Source organism: Hemiscyllium ocellatum, chromosome 20 (genome assembly GCF_020745735.1).
Source record: "Hemiscyllium ocellatum isolate sHemOce1 chromosome 20, sHemOce1.pat.X.cur, whole genome shotgun sequence".
Classification (NCBI taxonomy): Eukaryota; Metazoa; Chordata; class Chondrichthyes; order Orectolobiformes; family Hemiscylliidae; genus Hemiscyllium; species Hemiscyllium ocellatum.
In genome coordinates, this window is record NC_083420.1 from 28504904 (window position 1) to 28528325 (window position 23422).

General features: G+C 39.2%; 1 protein-coding gene across 1 annotated transcript in view; it reads left to right on the forward strand.

Annotated features, from left to right (window-relative positions):
• LOC132825430 (netrin-3-like) overlaps positions 1 to 15362 on the forward strand; it is a 185374-nt gene extending 170012 nt beyond the window's left edge. The window contains exons 6-7 of the mRNA XM_060840691.1: positions 1590 to 1664; positions 10820 to 15362. Of these exons, the coding sequence (XP_060696674.1) occupies positions 1590 to 1664; positions 10820 to 11151 (407 nt within the window). The 3' untranslated portion in view covers positions 11152 to 15362. The remainder of the gene's footprint in view (positions 1 to 1589; positions 1665 to 10819) is intronic.
• Positions 15363 to 23422: the final 8060 nt, after the last annotated feature.

Here is a 23422-nt window from a genome sequence, read left to right on the forward strand (position 1 = left end):
TCTCTCCACCAGAGTACCATTTCCAAGATGCACTGCAGCAACTCACCAAGGTTTCTTCAATGGCACCAGTCAAATCCATGAATTGCACTATATAATATCCTAAAGGCAGGAGATGCTTGGGAATACGACGACTCCAGGTCACAAACCATCTTTATATAGAATTATATTGTTTCCTCTTTACAGTCACTGGGTCAAAATTGTGAAACTCTCTCCCCCACAGCACTCTGGGTCTAAATACATTGTATGGATTGTCGAGGTCCAAGAAAGTGGCTCCTCGCCATCTTGCCATGGAAAATTACAGACAGGCAATAAATGTTGGCCAAGCCAATTACTCTCTTATTCTGTGAATGAATATTTTTTTAAAAAACTGTTATCCAGGAGGCTGGGTTGCTAAGTTGTAAGGAAATTAGTTTATTGTATTAGGAATCATTATGCCACATTTGATCTTTCCTTTATTTCAGGTAGATAGCAGATGATAATAGTCTCTGATGTCTTCCTGGTTGTTAATGGTTTCCACTGTTCAGTTTTGTGCAACCTAATTGATAAGAGATTGTAATTTGTCACAAATAGGTTCATTACTTCTAGGTTAGAGATTTGGAGATCAGCCAGAATTCTTGTCCCTCATCATAAGTCAGATTTCTCAGTTGGAAAGTGAGTGCTGATATGGCTGGTGAGAGGCTTTCACAACTCTATAGCCTGAAACATTTATTATCAGATGGGATAGAAAGAATAAAAACACCAGTGAAGACCCAGGAGTATGTCCAAAATCCATGGAACCAGAGCCCAACATCCATGGGACAAGACCCTGTATCCATGTAACTATATTTTAGTGGCCCTGGTCTGTACCATACCATCTCTCACTGAGGAGAGGGAAAGGATTAAACTAAAAAGTGAAAGGAAGCGCTGGAAAGTAAGCTGCTTCATACAGTCTCACCAATAGCAGTACTGTCATCCCAGTATCATAGTGCAAGGAAACTGAGCATAAATTGGGTTCAGCTGAAAGATGTAACAGCAGCAGCTCACACCACATCAGAAGCTTGCAGACTTACAAGCAGTGAAAGAAGGGAACTGTCCAGGTATCAATCACTCGCTCTTTTTTCACCAGGCAGCATTGAGCTTATTAATGACAAATTATGAGTGAAAGGTCCAGTAATTAATGCCGAACAAAGCTTGGCAAACGGTGCATTGCCTGTAATGTGAATAAGCCACACAAATACCTTCAGGCTCAATGCAGCTGCCTCTAACAAAAGGTGTATTTATAGGACACAGTGTGCGCTAGTAACACTGCAAGTTCTTTTTGGGAGTGAAATAATAGTAAAGAGTTTTTTTAAAATTGGAAAATAATTAGAGATAACCAATTATTTGTTGGCAATAGCACAAGGTGTGGAGAGCTGCATCTTTTAATCTGCTTTTAATGGAAGGTTCATCAAGAGGATTTTCAGTACTTTATGATATTAAAGAGAATTGAGCAAAGGCTGAGAATCATGAAGAAATGGGTGTCTAAAGCATTGTGTCACTCGTATATGGAAGGTGAGGCCTAAGACATTGTATCACCCAATATATTTATGTTCCTTTTATCTCCTTCTCAGACTGTGAGTCCTACTGCAAACCTGTGAAAGGAAACCTAAAGATCAACATGAAAAAGTACTGCAAGAAAGACTATGGTAAACAATATCACCTCACTTATTATTCCTCACTTGTTGAAAATAATGCTGAAATTAATGCTTGCCCTGAGTAACTTTGCAACATTAATCCTGTTTCTGCAGAGAAGCATGTTGGTCACACCCTGCTATTCTCCAGAGATGAATATGTGTAATGAAAAAGTCTAGCAATCATGCTCATGTTAATAACTAGTCAGCACAGAGCTCAAAAGGATTGTTTTTGACTAATTTTGTTGAACTCTTTGATGAAATAACATAGAATGTACAAGGGAAATGTAGTTAATTTGTTTTTTTGAAATCAAAGCTCATTGATAAAATACCACTTATACTCATTGCTGAAGTTAGAGCACATAAACTCAGAGGATAGGTCTGAGAATGGTTAGCAAACTGGCTACAAAATTAAAGAGAGCAGGTGTTGGGGAAATACTCAGGTAGGCAAAAGGTTTGAAGTGTCTTTCAAAAGGATCGGTATTGGGACAACTGTTGTTCACCATTTACATGAACAAATTGAAGTCATGAATACAACGTACAATTCCAAGCTTTATGGACCATGCTCGATTAATGTAGGTTAGGAATAGTTAAAATGGAGGAAATCTGCAACAAAATGTAAGAGGGTCCTTTGCAAATCTGACAAAATTGATCCTTTAACTGCTTTAATTGGCTTTCCATTACAGACATACAGGTTGCCAGCATTGGATTTAGCCAAAGGACTGTAGGGCAGATGGAAACTTGTTAGCAAACTGTGCCATTTTTGTTAAACTTGCTTTCCACCCATCTCCTCCAAAACTATTTCTAAGCATCTTGGATAAACTACCCCATTATACCCATTTTGAACCTGCATAATTGCAGAAAAAGAAACTAATTTGAATTGGCAAACGAGTAAAATAAGCTTGCAAGGCTGCACAGGTAAAGTCTACAAGGACTCATAGCAATTTTTATAGGTGCACCACAACAAACATCCTATCTGGATGCATCACAGCATAGTATGGCAACTACTCTTCCCAAGATCGCAAGAAACTACTAAGTCATGAACATAGCCCAGCCTATCATGCAAACCAGCTTTCCGTCCATTAACTCCATCTATACTTCCACGGGAAAGCAAGCAACGTAATGAAAGATCCCTCCCACCCCCGTTATGCTCTCTTCCATCCTCATCTGTTGGACAGAAGATATAAAGCTCCGTACACATGTATAAACAGATTTAAGAACAGCTGTTATCATACTTTTGAATAGGCCTCTCTAATGTTAATTTTGATCTCTCTCTGTCTCTCTCTTTCTTTCTCCCCCTGCACCTTCTCTGTGGCTGTAACACTATTCTGCACTCTGTTCCAACACCCCAGTGCAATTTTTATGGTACGATCTGCCTGCAACGCATGCAACACAACACTTTTCACAGCACCTCAACAGCAATACATCAAATGCAAACTCAATAAAGTCTTGGAATGGGACTTACTGGCTTGCTGTACAAACAGCTGATGTAGATTCAATGGGTCAATTAGATACATTCTCTCCCCAGTGACTCCATGATTCTTAGAACATATGTTTAAGTTTGCAAAATTGACATGTACTGTGAAATTAACTTGAGTGCATCTAAAGATGAGGTGGTGAATTTTACAAGGAAGGCTAAGGAGGTCACTCAATGGGGTAGAGGCTTGATGAAGAAACTATGGGCACAAATAAAAATCAGAATAGGCAAACTACTAAATTAGAAATTTAGAAAATTGAAATATGATTAAGCATAATTAATATAAATTGATGAAAGTGAAATTGTGTTTGACAAACTTGTTAATTTTTTAGGGAAGTAATTCTGAGATGGATACAGGAAGCCAGTGAACTAATTGAATTTCCAATGAGGTGACACTTATGGGGTTACGCGATGTTAACATGGGATTTGGGGCAATGTATTTACACAGATTGAGGTTTAGTTAATTGGCAGGAGAGATAAGGAATAAATAGAACACTCTCAGGTTGACAAGCTGAAACTCATGAGAAAGTACAAGAATCAATACTTAGGCCGTACCTATTCGTAATCTAAGGATGGGCAATAAACATTGGCCCAGTAAGCGATGTCCATATCCCATGAATGAGTTTAAAAGAAAACTATCAATAATTTAGATGAGGAGACTGAATTTGGTAATTATGCAAACTTAGGTTGGACAATAAACAGTAAGGAGGATGCCAAGATGCTTCGACAGGATGCAGACAGATTGGATGAGCAGGCAAGATGAAATACACTGTGCTGAAGTCTGAAGTTCTTCAATTCAGTAGGAGAAAAACATTTTTGAAATAGTAAAAGACTAAGGAATGTTTGCATTCAGAGGAGAATAGGTATGCTTGTACAAGATTCACAAAATATTAACATGCAGGTACTGAGCAATTAGGAAAGGCATGTGAATATTTGCTTACAGAGGGATTGAAGTATCATAGAATAAAGAGATCTGACCTCAATTATCCTGTGCATTGGTGAGACGACGCCTGAAGAATTGTGTGCAGTTTTGCTATACTTACTTAAGAGAGGTACTCCATACATTAACAGGTCTTTTCTGCACCAGAAAAAATTCCAACGATCCAAAAATGTGAATCCGTGCCTACTGCATCATCTCCTCAGCCACTGATTTATCTGTCTTAGCTTCTTAGTCATACCCTCACCATGACATGGCACGCTGAGTAATTGCTGCTTTTTAACCTCCTACCTAATTACCGGTATTCATTCGGCAAAGCCTCAACCTTTTCGCGAACTGTGTCATTCTGATCAATGTGTAAGCAACTTCCAGTTTCTCACTCTCCCCTTTGCCAAAATGCTGCAATTGCTTTAAGATGTTCTTGACCCTGGCAACAGAGAGGCAACACGCCATCCTGAATTCACGGCTATGGCCACAGAATCTCCTGCCAGTGCCCCTGACAGGAGAATTCCTTACAATTATTCTTTTTGCATCTTGACAAACCCTGCTTAATATAAGATTCTTTCGTGGTGCCTGAGATCTGACTGCCATTACTACTTTCCTCTGAGAGACTACCCCCTTCAACAGTACCAAGAACGGTATCTCCGATTGATCAGGAATAGCCACAGTGAACTAATAGAAAGATAAATAAATTTTTTTCTGAATTAAAAAAGAACAAATTAGTTAGGAAACACAGGCAAGAGCAAATCAGAGAATGAAATAACTCTAAAAAATTAAACTTCATTTATTTCAATGCAAGGCATCTTACAGGTAAGGCAGAAGGGCATATATGGGAACATGGGACTGGGACATCATGCTATTACAGAAACAAGGCGGAGGGAGGGACAGGACTCACACTCAATGTTAGATATGAAGAATAGAAAGGGAGGAGGGGGAATGGCCATTTTTGATTAAGGAAAACATTATTACTAGACTTAGGGTGTTTTTGAGGGATCGTCTAGTGAAGCTATATGGGTGGAACTCAGAAATAAGAAGAGAACGATCACCTTGATGAGATTATACTATAAACCCCCCAATAGTCAGCAGGAAATTGAGAAGCAAATATGTCAAAACATTGGAGATAAATAAGAAGCATAATAGAGTTGTAATAGTAGAGGATTTCAATTTTCCAAACATTGACTGGGACTGCTGTATTGTTAAGGGCTTGGACATAGAGGAATTGATAAATGTACTCAAGAAAATTTTCTTTATCAATATGTAGATGCGTCTAATTGAGAAGGAGCAAAACTTGATCTTCTCTTGGGAAATAACGCAGGGCAAGTGACTGATATGTTAGTGGGGAAGCACTAACAGTGATTATAAATCTATCAGTTCTAAGATAGTAATGGAAAAGGATAGGCCTTGTATAAAAGTTATAGTTCTAAATTGGAGTAAGACATATTTTGATGGAATGGGACAGAAACTTTCAAAAGTTGATTGGAGTAGACTGTTCACAGTAAAGGGACGACTGACAACTGGAAGGCTTTGAAAAGTAAGATCATGAGAGTTCAGTGGCATTATATTCCTGTTAGAGTGAAGTTTAAGGCTGGTAGGAATAGGGAACAATGGAGGAATAAAGATATTAAAGCTCTGGTCAAGAATAAGGAGTCCTTTATTAGATATAGACAACTGGGGTCAAGTGAATCTCGTAAAGAGTAAAAGGATGTAGATGCATTCTTGAGGGAAATCAGAAGTGTAAAAAGGGGACATGAAATAGCATTGGCAGATGAGGAAAAGGATAGGCCAAAGAGATTCTACAAAATCATTAACAGCAAAAGAACAACAACGTCATCTGTATGCTGAACCACAGGGGATGGGAGAGATACGAACTGAATATTTTGCATCAGTTATTATTGTGGAGAATGAAATGGAGGCTAGGGAGCTCAGTGAAATAAGCAGTCCATATTACAGAAGGAGATATACTGGAGGTTTTAAAAAACATGAAGATGGATAAATCTCCAGGACCTGATCAAGTGTATCCCAGGACATTGTGGGAAGATAGGGAAGAAATTGCGGTGCCCCAAACAGTGATATTTGTATCATCTACAGCCATGGGTGAGGTTTTGGAGGACTGGACGGTGACTAATGTTGTGCCTTCATTTAAGAAAAGCAGTAAGGAGATGCCTGGGAACTATATACCAGTGAGTCTGACATCAGAGGTGAGTAAGGTGGGGATTCTGAAACATAGGAATTACGTGCATTTGGAAAGGTATGGACTGACTAGGGACAGTCAACATGTCTTTGTGTATGGAAAACTGTGTCTCACAAATTTGAGTTTTTTGAGAACTTAACCAAAAAGATTGATGATAAAAGAATGGGAGACGTTGTTTACTTGGACTTTAGTAAAGTCTTTGACAAGGTTTAGCATGGAAGACTAATGAGGAAAGTTAGATAAAATGGGAGTCAGGAAGAGTTTGCTAATTGGATACAAAATTGGCTTAATGGTAGGAGACAAGGAGTTGCTCTTCAGACTGGAGGCCTGTGGCCAGCAGTGTTCCACAAGGATTGGTACTGGGTCCACTTTTGTTTGTCATTTATATAAGAGAATTTAGGAGGCGTGGTTAGTAAGTTTGCAGATGACCCCAAAATTTTGGTGTGGTGGACAGTGAAGAAGGTTATCTGAGATTACAAAGGGATCTTGATCAATTGGGCCAATGGGCTGAGGAATGGCAGATGGAGTTTAATTTTAATAAATGTGACATATTGTATTTTAATAAAATAAACAAGGACCGGACTTGGTACATGGTAGGGTACCATGGTACAGTTCATGGTAGGGCTCTCAGTGATGTTGTCGAAATAGAGCGACCTAGGGGTTCAAGTGTGTAGTTCTTTGAAATTTGTGTCACAGTTACACAGAGTGTTTAAGAAGACATTTAGTATGCTTGTTTTCATTGCTCAGATTATTGAGCATAGGAGCAAGGAAGTCATGCTGACTTTGTACAGGATGTTGGTGAGGCCACTCTTGGAGTACTGCGTACAGTTCTGGTTACCTTGCTATAGGAAGGACATTACTAAATTGGAGACAGTTCAGAAAAGATTTACCAGGATTTTGCTGAGACTAAGAATTTGAGTTATAAGAATAGGCTGGCTAAGCTGGGACTGTTTTCACTGGAGCATAGGAGTTGAGGGGTGACCTTACAGAGTTTTATAAATTCACCAGGAGTATAGATAAAATGAATAGCAAAGATCTTTCTCATGGGGGTGTTCAAACCTAGGAGGCATATTTTTAAGGTGAGAGGAGCAAGATTTAAAAAGGGACCTAAGGAGCAAGTTTTTCACTCTGAAGATGTGAAATGAACTGCCAGAAGAAGTGATGGATGCAGCTACACTTACAACATTTAAAAGACAATTTGACGGGTACGTGAATAGGAAATGTTTAGCAAAATATGGGCCAAATGTAGGCAAGTGGGACTAGTTTAGTTTGGAACCTTGGACAATATGGACTGGTTGGACTGAAGGGTCTGTTTCCATGCTGTGTGACTCTATGACTCTCTGAGGGAAGATTGAGTGGTCTAGGCATATATTTCCTGAAGTGTAAAAGAATGAAAGGATATTTCATTGAAATATAAATTCTTATGGAGCTTGAAAGTGTAGATAAATTCTGAGGGAATATTTGCCTGGGATGGGAAGTCTATAAAATGGGGTCACGGTCTCAGAATAAGGGTTTCAACATTTGGACTACAACTGGGAGACATTTTTTCATTCAAAGGTCATGAATTCTCTACCTGAGAGTTGTGGATGCTCAGTTGTTAAATACAGTTGAGACAGAGGTCAATAAACAAAGCATGTCCTATTTAAGATAGAGATGAAGAGAATTCTTTTTTTTCTCTCAGGGAAAAAGTCTGCAATCAGATCAGCCATAACCTTATCAAATATCAATGCAGGCTCAAGGGGTCAATTGACCTATTCCTACTCTTAATTTGAATGTTTGTGTCATAAAATGCATTAATAAAGGGTATCAGTAGTGTTAGGAAAATGGAATCCATTGAGTTAAGGAAAATGTCCTGGAATGGATACAGAATTGGCTCAGTGACAGGGAGCAGAGAGTGTTGGTGGATGGATGTTTTCCAGAAGATTTGTAGCAACATTCCCAAGGGTCAGTTTTAGGTTCATTACTCTTTTCAATTTTTATAAATTACCTAGACTTGGGGTATAGGAAATAGCATTATAACGTTTGTAGATGTTACAAAACTTGCCAGCTAATAAATATTGGTGAGGATAATGTTAGGCTTTGGGATAGACAGGATGGTGAAAAGAGCAAAAGCATGGCAGGTGGAAATCAAGACAAAGAAATAATACAATTAATAAAGAGATGAGACTTTAAAGGTATGTTTCTACCTATTCTTATAGAGACTGAAAATTTTTAAATGGTAAAAGAAAGAAATCACGACAATGACAACTGAAACAAATCCTCTGGACATGATTTCACTTTTAATAATTCAAACATTAATTAAGAGGTGATGGATATTTTTAAAAAGGCAAATTTTGCTTTAATTCATCAATGAAAAGATGCAACTCATTTAGTTACAAGGCCTCACAATACTTCCTGCAGAAGCATATGATCATATGTAATCTCAATTTTTCCAATACAGCTTCTGTTTTGAAAGAAGTTTAATTTCCATTAGATCATTTTGATTCTTAAGTTGTTTTTGCCAATAATCATATTCCATTCCATAGTCCCTGGATAGAGTTACCACCAGCATAAGTCTATGACCCCTCTCTCAAGTCACGATAATCCTAATCCTAATGGTACTTAATTCCTAAACATTCTCTTTCCTGACCCTTTTAAATACACTGATGCACTCTGACACCACTTCAACAGCAACAAACCACACTCTCTCAGTGGTTAGCTTTTTAATTATAGTTCTGTCCTTTCCTACTGCACAACACATTTCATGTGCTCTCTAAGACCTGCTTCAAGAGCAAGATCTGGTTGAAGACTGACAAACAGAAAACTGTCTATCCAACGAGAACCTTGCTTGTTTCCTCTTTTCATAAATTCCCTGTTTTCTTAAATACCAAACACAAAAAGCCATTGACTGCAATTAGCTTTTCACACTCTGCATCTTAGCTGTTCGTCCCTGTGACAACCCAGGTCACATGGTCATTTATTGAAAACTAATTATATCATAATCAGGAAATTAATTAACCCACCTTCAGAATACAGCTTTGCTGAGAAAGGCACATCACAGAAAAGAAAATAACAGGTTGATGCCACCACATTGGTCATCACAATATAAACATTTTGGAACATAAGAATTATGAGTTTGAGAAGAATATCAGACACCTCAAACTGCTCCTGCCATTCAATATGACTATGGCTGATCTGATTGTGGTTTCAACATCACTTCCTGTCTGTTCCCTACATGGATTACAGACATAATTCTGGGCTGTTGGACCAAGGATAAATGCTTTTTCAAAGAGCCAGCTCAGGCCAATTATGGTGGGTGGAACATCCCTCTCAAAGTTTTATGATTCATAATTGAGAGGTTATAAGTCAGGAGAGACTGAACACCCTGGGGTCTTTTCTCCAGAAAAGCCCAGAATTATGTCTGTAATCCGTGTAGGAAACAGACAGGAAGTGATGTTGAAACCACAATCAGATCAGCCATAGTCATATTGAATGGCAGGAGCAGTTTGAGGTGTCTGATATTCTTCTCAAACTCATAATTCTTATGTTCCAAAATGTTTATATTGTGATGACCAATGTGGTGGCATCAACCTGTTATTTTCTTTTCTGTGATGTGCCTTTCTCAGCAAAGCTGTATTCTGAAGGTGGGTTAATTAATTTCCTGATTATGATATAATTAGTTTTCAATAAATGACCATGTGACCTGGGTTGTCACAGGGATGAACAGCTAAGATGATAGAATTCAAGGGAACAAGACTGTCAAGAAACTAAGTAATTGGGTGGTGGAGGAGATGGATGTTGAGATGTTCAGGTGAGGGGATGTTGGGAAAATTAAAGAGAAGGCAACAATGCAGAGTAGCAATGATAACCAGAGTGTGACTGGAGGGACAGAGCATGCAAACATAACTGTGCACTTGTAAATAGATGTAGTTCTTTTTTTCATCGACTTAAATATGTTATGACATGACTGGAGCAATTGGGACTTGAACCCAGACCTTCTGGTCCAGAGGCGGGAACACTACCACACTATCACAAGAGCCTCTAAATGACTAAACTGTAGGGAAAAACTGATAAAAAGATAGAATTAGAAGCCATTTTTCTGAGTGTATACATGGCCCAAATAGCAATAAATGGGTATAACTTGAAAGCTATTAGGTAATTAGTGCTCTAATCAATATCCTATCCCAGAGCAACAGAACATCAATTAAGCTCTGTGATTCCCCACAGTGATGAGATGGATTTTCTTATTCCTGGTTAAAAAGTGTTGTTGCACACCAGCTGAGTTCAAAGCTGAGGTCTAGTGTTGTGCTATCTACTTCTTACCACCTGGTCATGTAGCAGCTGCAGACCAGTTCAAGACGTAATAAGGCTTTCAACAGATGGTGCCCATTAGTGTAAAAATAGAAAACTAATGAGGCATCTGAACAAAATCTTATGCATTTCTAAAGTTTTTTTTTGTCAGGAAACAGACTCAGAATTTTTCTGAAATGTTTTTTGGATGCTAGTGAAGAATTGTTAATGATTATCAGATGCCTTATAACTCTCAAATGTATCCAAATTGACTAACTTCTTTTGTCTTTTTCCAGCGGTTCAGGTGAATGTTCTAGATATGGAGACAGTAAATGAATGGGCAAAGTTCACCGTGAATATTGTGTCAGTTTTTCGAAGCAGGGATGAGAAGATTAAACGTGCAGACCAGTTCCTATGGATTAATATGAAAGACTTGGCATGCAAGTGCCCAAAGATCCAAATGACCAAAAAGTATCTAGTGATGGGGAACACAGACAGCGTGGCTGAGAGGCTTGGAGGCCTAGTGGCTGATAAGAACAGCCTTGTCATTCAGTGGCGGGATGTGTGGACAAGACGACTGCGGAAATTCCAACGTAAAGAGAAAAAAGGGAAATGTGGGAAAGCCTGATTGACTCATTCAGAAAAAAAAACTCTGTGAGAAGCATCATGGGCCACAATGTAAATACACTTTGGTTCAAAATATTTCCCTTTCAGAACAGGCTGAAGGGCATTAGACTGTGAGGAAGGGACTAGAGGCTGGAAACTACATGATACTCAGCACAACACATTTAAAAAGTTGTTGGCTGAATGTGCTTTTAAAATTGCTCAATCCTTTTCTAAATGTGGTCATGATTCCTTTCACTGGGGTGAAGGTCAGACTGCAATAGTAGCTTTGTTGTCTGAGTGCAGAGCCCACATAGTATCTGACAAAGGCACATACTCCCCATGTCCTACCCATTGGTTGGCTGGCTATTCCTATTGAAGTCCACCCAATCTCTTTTATTTTTCGCCTGTTATGACTAACATATGAGACAAAATGTGGTGGTCTATGTAAACCTGACAGCTGTGCTGAACGCAGAGTGTAAATATGGACAGGTTCCAGGAGTTTTATAACAGACAAAGCATTTGGCATGCAGCAAGTTATCTGTTAACGTTGTGTATTTTGAACTGTGATTTGAAAATATCCAATTTCAATTAGATTTTACAAAGCAAGTTAACATTGTAAACCCTTTTTGTCTGACACGCAACCTTCAGCTGAATGAAATATTTCCTTTTCAATATTTCCTTGATCACCTTGCCAGACAATCTGTAATAATAGTATTGCAATATACTCTATCTTCCAATATACTCACCCCAACATCCCATATGCAATGCCCTCCGATATATACCCTCACTGCCTTCCAAAAATACCCTCTTCACTCTCTAATATACCTTCTTCACCCTCCAATACATTCTGCTCTCCAAGTAATTCCAGTATACCCTCCATGCCCTCCAATGCACCATACCCTCTGACATACTCTCCTCTGTCCCCTTTAATACTGCACCTCCTGCTATACTGCAGCTGCCAATATACCATTACTCTCTGAGATACCCTCTCATCCTCCAATATACTGCATCCATTGATTTGCCCTCCTCTCTCTTTGATGCATTGCACCCACTGATACTCAGCACCTCCAATGCTCTGCTCCTTCTGATACATCACCTTCTGTTACAACCCACCATGTGAGATATGGCACCCACTGATAAAGGAGTCAGTGTTGTCTTAGTAATAGCACTACCACCTCAGTGAAAAATTGTTGGTTCCACTCCACATCAGAGGCTTGAGCACATAATTTCATCTAGCACATTAGTACAAAGGTCCCTCTGCCCTTCAGATGGATGTAAATAATCCCATTACACTACTTGCAGAAGAACTGATGTGTTGGCCAACATTTGTTGTTTACCTGGCATTACTAAAACTGATTGTCTGATTATCGTTTAATTGATGTTTGTGAGAGTTTTGGTGAGTAAATTGATTGCCATCTTTTCCTGTTTATATGTTTACACCTGGAACAGCATTTTAAAAAACAAAAATTCTGCTAGACGCTTTGAGATATGCTGAAGTGTGTGACAAAATTGCATGTTTCTCCTTACTCCACCATCCAATATCCTAAATCCTACAATTTTACATTGTTCTAAATATCACATCCTCAAATACCCACATTCCTCAATACACCATGCTCCAATATACCATTTCCCGATCCTTCAATATGCAATATACTACAATCATCCAATTTATCACATCTTCAGTAATGCTGCCACTAAATCCGATTCACACCCCATTCATCAAGAACAACAGCTATAAAATGTGTAATTTATACAATGTAGAGCTATGAAATGTGAGGAGGATAAGCTTCAAAAGAACTTGAATAGGCTGGTGGAATGAGCGAGATGATGGAAATCTAATGAGGAGAAATATGTAGTTGTTCATGAATGATAGAGAGGTAATGTAAAATAAAGGGCATTCTGAAGGAGGTTCAGGAGTAGAGGGATCTGGGGGATTATGTGTACAAATCATGATTATAGGGCACATTGAGAAAGTGTTTAATAAATGTTGTGGATCATGAGTTTTATAAATAAGTGCATGGAATACAAAAGCAAGGAAATCAACCTATGCATTGTGTTCAGTGCTGGGAGCCACACGTTGAGAAGGATGTTAATATGGAAAAGATTAACAGGAATAGTTCCAGGGATGAGGACTTTCAGTTTCATGATATGATTGAAGGTGCTGAGATTGCTTTCTTTGAAGAAGAAACGACTACGAGGAAATGTTATTGACATATTCTAAAGGACGAGGACAGCATAGACAGGGAGAGGTTAGTTCCATCGCTGGAAGGATCAAGAACTAGAAAACAATGAACTAAATCAATTGAAAAAAAGAGTCAATGGCGCCGTGATGAATAAATGTATATTGTAAATGATTAGAATCTGGAAAGCACTGCTGAAAGTATGGTGGAGTCTGATTCAATCATGGCTTTCCAAATGTAATCGGATAATTATAACTAAAATAAAATTGCAGGGAAAAACAGGGGAGCAGAACTTTAGAGAGCTGACATATAATTGACAGATCAGTTCTGTCGGTGCTGTAACTCTTCATTGAATCTATAATTCTATAATGTACCAATGTTACTGTGACCTAAGTCACTGAGAAGAACAAAAGCAGCAAAGTTTCAGAAACATTACAGTTTCCAAGCTTTCCAACCCTCAACTCGTACACAAGCCAACTTAAACATCTATTGTCGTTAGACCGCATGTCAACACCACTGAGAGATCTAAGCAAGGAAATGTCAAAGTTCTGAATTTCCCCACATGTTGTAGACTTTTAATTGGTATTTCCCACTTGAAATCAGCTTGATTAATATGGTTAGATCAGGCCATAGGCTGCAAGAGCACTCAGTCTTTGACCCAAGAGGGAGAATGACTTGATCCCCAATCCCAGGGATCTTTGTTTGGATGCTGCAATGTAGTCAAGGTTTTTAGTTAGCTTCTTGAAGCTGTTCTCAGCTCCCTTCAACTAGGTGTTGTCCCAGTGCTTTGGACACAAGTTAAATCAAAATTTGCCAGCTCTTAAAATGTATAAACTTCTAACAGACATCTTGAAGGGTTTGGCTACCCATCCCTTGTCCTGCCCTCATTAAGGCTAGAGGAAGCTGGGGTCCTGTTTCAAAACTTTAAAATTTTAACAACTCATGCGAATCTAGTCACCGGTCTTTGTGTGTTAAAATTCACCATTTTGTTATTTGGCCAATGCCTTGGAATTCCCTATCACCATTGTGAAAACACCATTAGCACACAGATTGCAGCAGTTCAAGAAAGTAGCAATGCCCAATATGTCTTGAAGGCACTTTGTGCAGATTAATGAGCATCCTCCAATACCCACATTTCCCAATAAAACATGTCATAATCACTGATAAACCTATGGAAATTCCTAGCACTCTCCAACACAGACAATAATCTATACATGCATTGCTCGAACTCTGAAGCATATTGGATTATAATAATATTCTGACTGTAAAATTATTTTCTAAAAGTCTCACATCGATGCTGCGTAATTCAAATAGGAAATCTATCCTGTTGAGATATCCCATGGTGTTTTCATCAATGAAGTATTTTTGAAGAATATTACTTGTTGCAAGTAGGAAATACATCTGCCAGTTTTACCGCAGTAAACTCCCACAGACAACAACAAATTAATTACCAGATGAGATTTTGGTTAACTTATAAATATTGGCCAGGACACCAAAAAATCTTCTCCACTCTCCTTAAAAAAGTGACATGAAATCTTTCATCACTAATTGAAAGAGAAGGTTAAGCCCTTGGTTGACTGGATCATCTGAAGGATGACATTTCCAACTGCGCTGAACATCCTCAGTACTGTCAACTCATCATTATGTGCTCAAGTACAGTGCCATTTGGATCTGCAATTTTTTCCAACTCAGACCATAAGGCTATCAATTGAGCCACAGCGGACACTGTGAAGGGATGGTTAATCCCCCCACTCTCCAGATTTTCCAATTCCTCCTTCTGTGCAAGAAATTTCTTTAATAGCCCAAGATTTTCCCAAGTTTGTTAAACTTTGTTGCACCTGTTTGAAAGACTGCCTCATAGAGAGGGGTGACTACATGCCCTCCATATTTGGGGCCTTCACACAGAACAAGTGGCAAGTTCTCATTGTTTGCCTCACTGTCATATCTTAACGTGCCAAAGGTTGGCAAAAGAAATAGTTACTCTCTTGTTAAAGATCAATTACATCATTAAAATATTAATGTTGTACCAATTTTAATCATAAAGGAAAACAATCTGGAATAACATAAACTGAAACTGGTTGTGTTCTTTGTTACTTGTTGCTGATCACTGATGACATAGTCTGTTATATACTACAGTCTGCCTGACAAACACAACACCAAGTGGCCAGCACTCAGGTATACTGATGAAGGGCTTGTGCCCAAAACGTCAATCCTCCTGCTCCTCGGATGCTGCCTGACCGGCTGTGCTTTTCCAGCACCACACTCTCGACTCAGGTATACTGGACTGTAACAGGCACAAAGTGCTGAGAAACGATTGTTCAAACTTCACATGCTGTTATTTGTTCACCATGTTATGATTTATAAGTTGATTGAAGTTCTGTTTAAAAGAAGTTCTGCTTTATGGTTTAGTGCAGTCAAGGGCACAATACTAGTTTCAAAGATTATGACTTCCTGTTAGGGAGAATGTAGAGGCAGCTTTACTTGTATCTAACTTGATGAATTGCGTGTCATCATATAGTACTCATGGATGCCATTGTGTGCTGGTATTGGATAGATTGCTGTATAAAGTGATGGATGGGATATTGATAAAGTGAATTGTTCTGTCCTGAATAATGTCAGGATTCTTAACTGTTATTGGATCTAAACTTGCCCAGCAAATGGCATAATTCCATCAGACTCATGCAGCTTGTCTTATAGGATGATGGACAGATTATGGGGAGTCAGGAGATTAGTCATTTGCCACACAATTACAACTTTCTGATTTGCTGTTGTAGCCAAAGTATTTATATGACCGGGCTTGTTAAATTTCCACTCCGTGGTAACTCTCAGTACGTTAATGGTGGGATTTGGTGATGATAATTCTGTTGAATATCAAAGGAAGATTAAATTCTCTCTTGTTGGAGATGGACATTGCCTGACACTTCTGGGATGTTCATACTACTTTATTATCAGCCCAGTTGTAAATATTGCCCAAGTCTTTATTCATTAGGACATGAATTGCATCGGGATCTGAGGAGTTGTGAATGGTGCTGAACATTGTGCAGTCATCAGTGAACAACTCCACTTTTGACCTTATCATGGAGGAATCATCATTGATGAAGCTGCTGATCATTGTTGAGCCTGTGCCACCATCACCAACCATTGTCCTAGGATTGAGATGATTTGCCTCCAACAATGAGAACGATTTTGTTTTATTCTAAGTATGATTCCAACCAGTGGAGTTTTCCCCAAATTCTTATTGACTTCAATATTGCTCAGGTTCCTATCTCTTACATTCAGCCAAATGTTGCTTTGGTGTCAAGGACAGTCTCCCTCTCCTCACGCCTGGAGTTCAGCTCTTGTTCATAGTTGAATTAAGGCTGCAATGAGGTCAGGAGCTGTGTGGCCCTGGTTGAACCCGAACTGAGTGTCAATGTGTAGGTTATTACTGAGTAAGTGCTGCTTTGAAAACTTTATGAATCACATCTTACATCCCTTTGTTGATGTGGAGCAATCAGCTAATGGGGCAGTAATAAGTTGAACTGGCTTGTCCCACTTTCTGCAAACAGCACATAACTGGGCAACTTTCCTCATTGTCAGGTAGGTGTGGCTGTTCTGCAACATCATGGCTGTGGACACAATTATTTCTGGAGCATGTTTTCAGTACTAAATGTGGAACGGTTTCAGGGACATGGCCCTGTTATTACCTTCAGCCATTTTTAATAATGGGGAATAAATCAAACTGGCTGAAGACTGGAATCTGTGTTGGTGGGATTTTAGTAGAAAGTCGAGGTAGATCATTCACTCAACACTTCTGACTGAATATGGTTACAAATATATCAACTTTGTTTCTTGCCCTGACATGTTGGGTTCCACCATCATTGGGGAGAGACTTATTTTGGGAGGGTCTGCCTCCCGTTTGTGGTTTAATTATTCACGAATTCGATTCAAGACTGCATGTGGCAGGCCTGCTGTAGAGGCCATGGGCTGAAAGTTACAATTTGTATTTGCTAGGTCTGAGTTACTTTGGATTTTTTTTTGAAGAGTTTGTTACTGTAGGATCAAAAGGATTCACTTATTAACTCACCAAATTATAATTACCTACCATGCCCCTCTGGCACCTCTCAAATCCATTTTTTGCTCCATCTTATTCCATGCTGTTCCCAGAACATCTCATCACTCACTAGATTTCCCAGAATTCAGTTGTATCCCTTGTACCCATGCCATTTGTAAAATCCATTGTGTACCCAGTCAAACACTGCCAGCCCAGAGCTGCCTTGCAAAGTTCCTGACACCAGCCCTGGGCATGATAGACGTGGGAAATCAATGCCATGCTTTCCTGGAGGTCCTGATTGATAGGACAGTGCTGATATGGATCTTCCTCCTGCCCACGGGGCCAGTAATGGAGGCCATGACACTAGATCATGTTAATCTGATCTGAGAATGCCATCAGTCTCAGCACAGTAAAATGAAGGTCAATGTCCTTCTCCATTCTGTCACCTTAAGTGCCACCATCTTCTCTCCAACTCTTCACGTTCTATCTCTGCTACAGTATACCCCCCCCCCCACCCCCTAAGGCTCCTTCTCTACTACTCTCATTATTGCCTGCAACATCTTCCCCACTTGGTCTCATCCAGCCCAACCCCTGAGGCCGTTATTCTTGCATGCTGTCTTGCCAACAACTTGCTTGTGATACTTCCCCACCTGCCCTACCTGCACCTACAGTAATAGGTCTGCCACTGCTTTCATCTCCCACCACACCTGTCTCTCTCTATCTCTCATTCCATGAGGAAAGAAGACCCACAATAAGGCAGAAAGAACCAAGTTGGATGGTATACTGCCTGTATTTCTACTCCTTATCCCTGATGAGGAGAGGGTCCTGATTCTGACAGTCTGACCAGGACCTGGACTGGTATTGGAGGCTACCCGTGACTTACTGCACTGGAAACCCCTGAGTGAAGGCTATTCCCCCTTGACTTGATGACCTGCACACAACTACGACAAGTTTCCTGACTTTGTGTCTATGCTAAATGACACAACAAGGCTGCAGTCATCTGAGTTTGATGTTTCTATTTGAAGGGGAGAAGTGAAAAAGGCAGGGGAAGGTGTTGCAAGGCAGATTTACACTGAGAATCCAGGTAAGTTCAGAGTGAGAGCAAGTGAAAAACCTGGAGTCGCAGCCTGGTCCAATCCATGAGCAGGGTGCATGTCTCTAAGTGCAAAGTGTTGTTGCTGCAATATTATAACATTAGCTACCAAGGCAGTGCAGCATTGAAGTGCAGAAATATCACATAAGTCAATCGGAGATGTGCCATGACGGTTTTTGAAGGCTGGCACATGTCAGGTACCAAGGTCAATGGATGTGGGGTCCATGGAGCGTGCGCTGAGATGTTGGTGCTCAGTGTCCCACATGAAAATCATTAAGAGCAAGCAGTAAGTTGAATCAATGAAGGATTGCTTTTCCTATCGCGTTTTCCTTGATTTCCAGCATGTTTGATGAGTTTGGTCAGATGGGAGGCTGAATACTAATGAGGTGAGTAGTGGTATTAAGAAGGTGCTTATCAAACATTGATCGTTGTCATTTGGCATCTTGCTGCTACCTAGCAGGAATTTCACCACACCAGTTGTGAAAAACCTAAAGGATGGTGCGAGTTGGCATTGAGATGGGCCTCACCACATTACCTCCCCAATTCAGTCACTCATTTTGCCATAGCCCATATCGTTGAGATGCATTTAAGATTCTGCCTACATCTTTTTATTTCCTTTACATATCAATGTGGTTTATATAAAAAAGGAAGATACTCCTTTAAGACAAGGAGACTGCAAAAAGATGGCTACAATTTTTAAAATCACATTTACTGGACACATTGTGGGACACATACAATGTTGCATTTTTCTGGAACAAAGAAGCAAAAGCTGATGCCATAGAGCTAAGAGATCCTGAACTAAAGGAAAACTGGTTGACTAAAACACCCTGATTGGCTCCTCACCAACTGACCATAGCAGCAGGGAATCACCATGCATTGAAAAATCTGTGTGTGTGCGGGTGTGTGCGCGCACGTGTTTCTTTCTCTCTTTCTCATGTGGAAACACCAGAAAGTCTTCATAACAGCTAGTTGTCTTCTTCTCACATTTTTCTGCAAATTGCCTCATGTAGGAAGAGTAGGGAGTGCAGTGTGCCAACAAGCTTGTGTTAACAGCAAAGAACTAAAGGGAATTGAAAAGAAGCAAAGAAAACAACTCATTGAATCCTGTAGTCCAGATTAGTGCTATCAAACTGTGTTTCCCTGATTTTCTTTTTTCACACTTAAAGCTGATGCTTTGTTTGTCTTTGTGTGTCTGTCTGTTTGTGAAGGGGGGGATCTTAAAAAGGGACACAGTTTAAGTTGTAGAGTTATAAGTTAGTAATTCACATTTCCTAATTGCCATTGAAGTATGACAATTTGTTAGTTAATAAACAGTTTATTTTCTTGTTAAGAAACCTCTTGAGTGTTTCATTTAACCTGAGTTCATCAGTCACATACATTTGGGGACTTTATATAGTTTGACTAAATTTTTTCACGTTTTTAACGACTCCAGAAATAGTGGGGTTCGATTTCCAGGTTACTACCCCAGTAGTACCTCCTACCAATACTATCATTTACAAATGTATCAGTAACAGGTAGATTGGTGAGGACAAGATCAGGTACATTTTTCCCTTTGGTTGGTTCTTGCACCACCTTCTGCAGGCTCAGTCTAGCAACTCTACCCTTCAGAATTTGACCAGCTGGCTCAGTAAAGGTGCTGCTAAGCCATACTTGGTGTTGGATATTGAACAGCCCCTACCTCAGTTAAATCCTACACACTTGCCACCCTCAGTGATTTTGCAAAGTGATGTTAAACATAGAGAAATATTGATTTATCAGTTGAGAGAGGGTGGAAGTTTGCCATCAACAGGAGGTTTCCTTTCCATGTTTAACTTGTCCTGAGAGACTTCAAGGGGCCTGGAGTCAATGTTGAGGTCTCACATGACTCTCCTTTCGATTGATGTACCAATGTGACACCACTTCTGCTGGATCTGTCCTGCTGTTGAAGCCTGTGCCTGCACCTTTTATCTTTAGACTATAGCACCTGTAGCTGGGATATCTGCTATGCATGGGCAGTGCACAATATTCTCTCAGTTAATTCTAATGAATAGGAAAATTGCAAGCTTCTGAGCATATGCCAGGAAACTCCAGCCTATGTCTTCATTATGAACATGTTAAGAAATATTATAAGGTCTGAAATCTATAAATTTGCGTTCTAATTTTTAGCTTCTTTATTTATCGTACTTTTCAACAATTACATTGTAAAGTTATTGAGTTTCCATTGTTACTATTACAGGATTAGTACAACAAAAATCTAGTTATCTAACTAATCTCAATTAATTGAACATTTCCTACAGTGGGTGCCAGAACCTTGGTATTCCTATTTGAAACTGGGTCCTGAGCCTTGCATTCCCAGCATTCCAGTGTACAGTTGAATGTTGGTGGATATTGAATGATATCATGACTGCTGCTGTGTAAGGTCACAGTTAGTAATTTAAATGTTTCTGTAAATAAATAAAAAAATTCAAAAAAATATTTTTATCTTACTTGTGTATTCATTCTTAGTAGCAATATATTCTTATCTTTAAAAATTACCAGAGTTTACAAACCAAAACAAAATTAGCTTGGAGTATGAGGACGATTACACAAATAATTTATATCAAGGAGAAACAGGCATTAATGAATGCCAAGCATAATGACAGGAGTGGACAGTCAAAGATGTCACAGATGCACTGTGACATGAGAGAGGCCAGTCAATTCATCCGGCCTCTGCTGGCTCTCTGTCGAGGAATCCAATTGATCCATTCCCCTGTTCTATCCCTGTAGCTCTGCAAATTTATTTACCTCAAGATAGGTATAGGGTTAGGGTTAACCCCAGTCCAAATATCTTTTTGCAATCATGCATTATTTTCACTTTGTCATCCTCTTGGAAAGCAAGATCCAGGATATTACTCACTGTCTAAATGACCTCTTCACAATTTTCTTTCCTATCTATCTTGCGTCATCAGCAAAATTAGCAGCCATATCTTCTGTTCCTTAATCTGAGACTTTTATAAATATTGTAGGCAGTTGGAGTCCCAGCTCTGATCCCTCTGGCACACATATTTCAAACTTGCAATATTTTGGAAAAAGCTTTCTTGAAACTGATGTAGATGTCATAAGTTCCAACTCCTTCACCGTCCTTTTATAAATTCAACAAAACAGCTACTAGATTAATTGATCACAATCAGCATAATTCTGTGCTGGCTATCTATAAGCGATTAAAGAACCTTTTTATTGTCAAATCTTTTCATTCACAAATGCTAAGTTCACTGGCTATAATTGCTGAGAGTATCCTTAAATGTTTTCTTGGGTAAGGAAATCACTTTTGCCATCCTACAGTCCTGTCTCACCTCTCCCTACCTAGGGGAGTTTGGAAAAATATGACAAGATTTTCAACAATCCCCACCATTACTTCCTTTATCAGCCAAGAATGCAAGCCATCTGGACCAAGTCTTAGACAGTGGAAATATTGGCAGCCTTTCCAACACAAGCTGCTTGTGAGTTTGTCATCCTATCCATTGTCTCAACCGTTATTTTGTCAGCATCCTCTTCCCTAACAGCCATTGCAAAGTAATGAAAGTAATCATTATGTTTTTAATCCTTGCCCTGTTCCCATAGGTATCAATCAGCCTTTTTGTCCCTAATAGACACCACCCAGCCTTTTATTATATGCTTACTACTTAAATGTTTGTAGAAAATGTTTGAGATTTCTTTTATGTTTACTGCTGTTGTATCCTCATATTCTGTTTGTCTTTGTTACATTATTTAACTTTGTCTTTCAAAGTATTTCAACATATTTAGCCTGGTCCTCACAAAGAATTTACTTGGTATTTGTCATGCACTACATTTTTTTGTTTCATCATATTCTGCAGCTCCTTCTTTATCCAAGGAGCCCTGGCTTTGCTTCCACGCCTTTTGTTCTTGTTGGAAACGACCCAACTTACACCTGAAGCCTCTCGTTGTGAAAGATCACCCATTGTTTTGTTAGTTTATTTTCCTTTTAATTTTTGGTTCCATTTTATCATAGCTAATTTCTTGTCATTCCAGAGGTGGGATCCTCATAGGTGACAATCCTATTAGTAGACAAGAGAATGTCCAAGGATGTTAGTTATATAGATTTCCAGAAATTATTGTACTGGCTGGGAAAATGGCTGAACAACAACAGACAGAGTAGGGATAATGGGGAAATACTTTAACTGACATGATGTGACTAGTGATATCCTACAAAGATGTTTTTGATACTAATTACCAACGTAAATGCTGGGATAGAAAGCCACTTTTACAAATAAAAGAGTGCTAGTTATGAGGAGAAGTTGAGTTTTCATTGGAAAGAAAGCAGTTGAGGGTGGACCTGATTGAGGCCTACAAAATCATGAGAGGTGGAGACGGTGGATACAAAAAACTTTTTTCCAGAGTGCAGGACTCAACTACTAGGGGTCACAGCTCAAAGTGAGAGGGAAAACGTTTAGGGGAGATATACGTGGAAAAAATTTTTTATGCAGAGAATGGTGGGTGCCTAGAATGCATTGCCAGTGGAGGTGGTAGGGGCGGGAATGATAACATCATTTAAGATGTATCTAGACAGATACATGAATGCGCAGAGAGAAGAGCGATGCAGATCCTTAGAAAATAAACAACTGATTTAGGTGGAGGATATGGATTGGCACAGGCTTGGAGATCCATATAGGTATGGCCTATTCCTATGTTGTAATGTTCTTTATTCTTGTTCTTTGTTCAATACCCAATAATGCAAAGCTAGGTGGCATGATAAGCATTGAAGATGAAAGCATAAAATTACAAAGCAATATTAACAGATTAAATAAATAGGTAAAATGTTGCCAAATGGATTTAAATATCATGTTGGGTCTTTTTGTCTAAAAAGAGTAGAAGAGGTCACTTTCTTTGAAGAGCAAGAAACTGATGGAAGACTAGAGTAAAAGATGAGAAGAGTATTTTAGACAAAGGAAAGAGAAAGAATTGGGCAAGTGTTAAATGAAGTAATAAAAGACTATAAAATAGTAAAAGG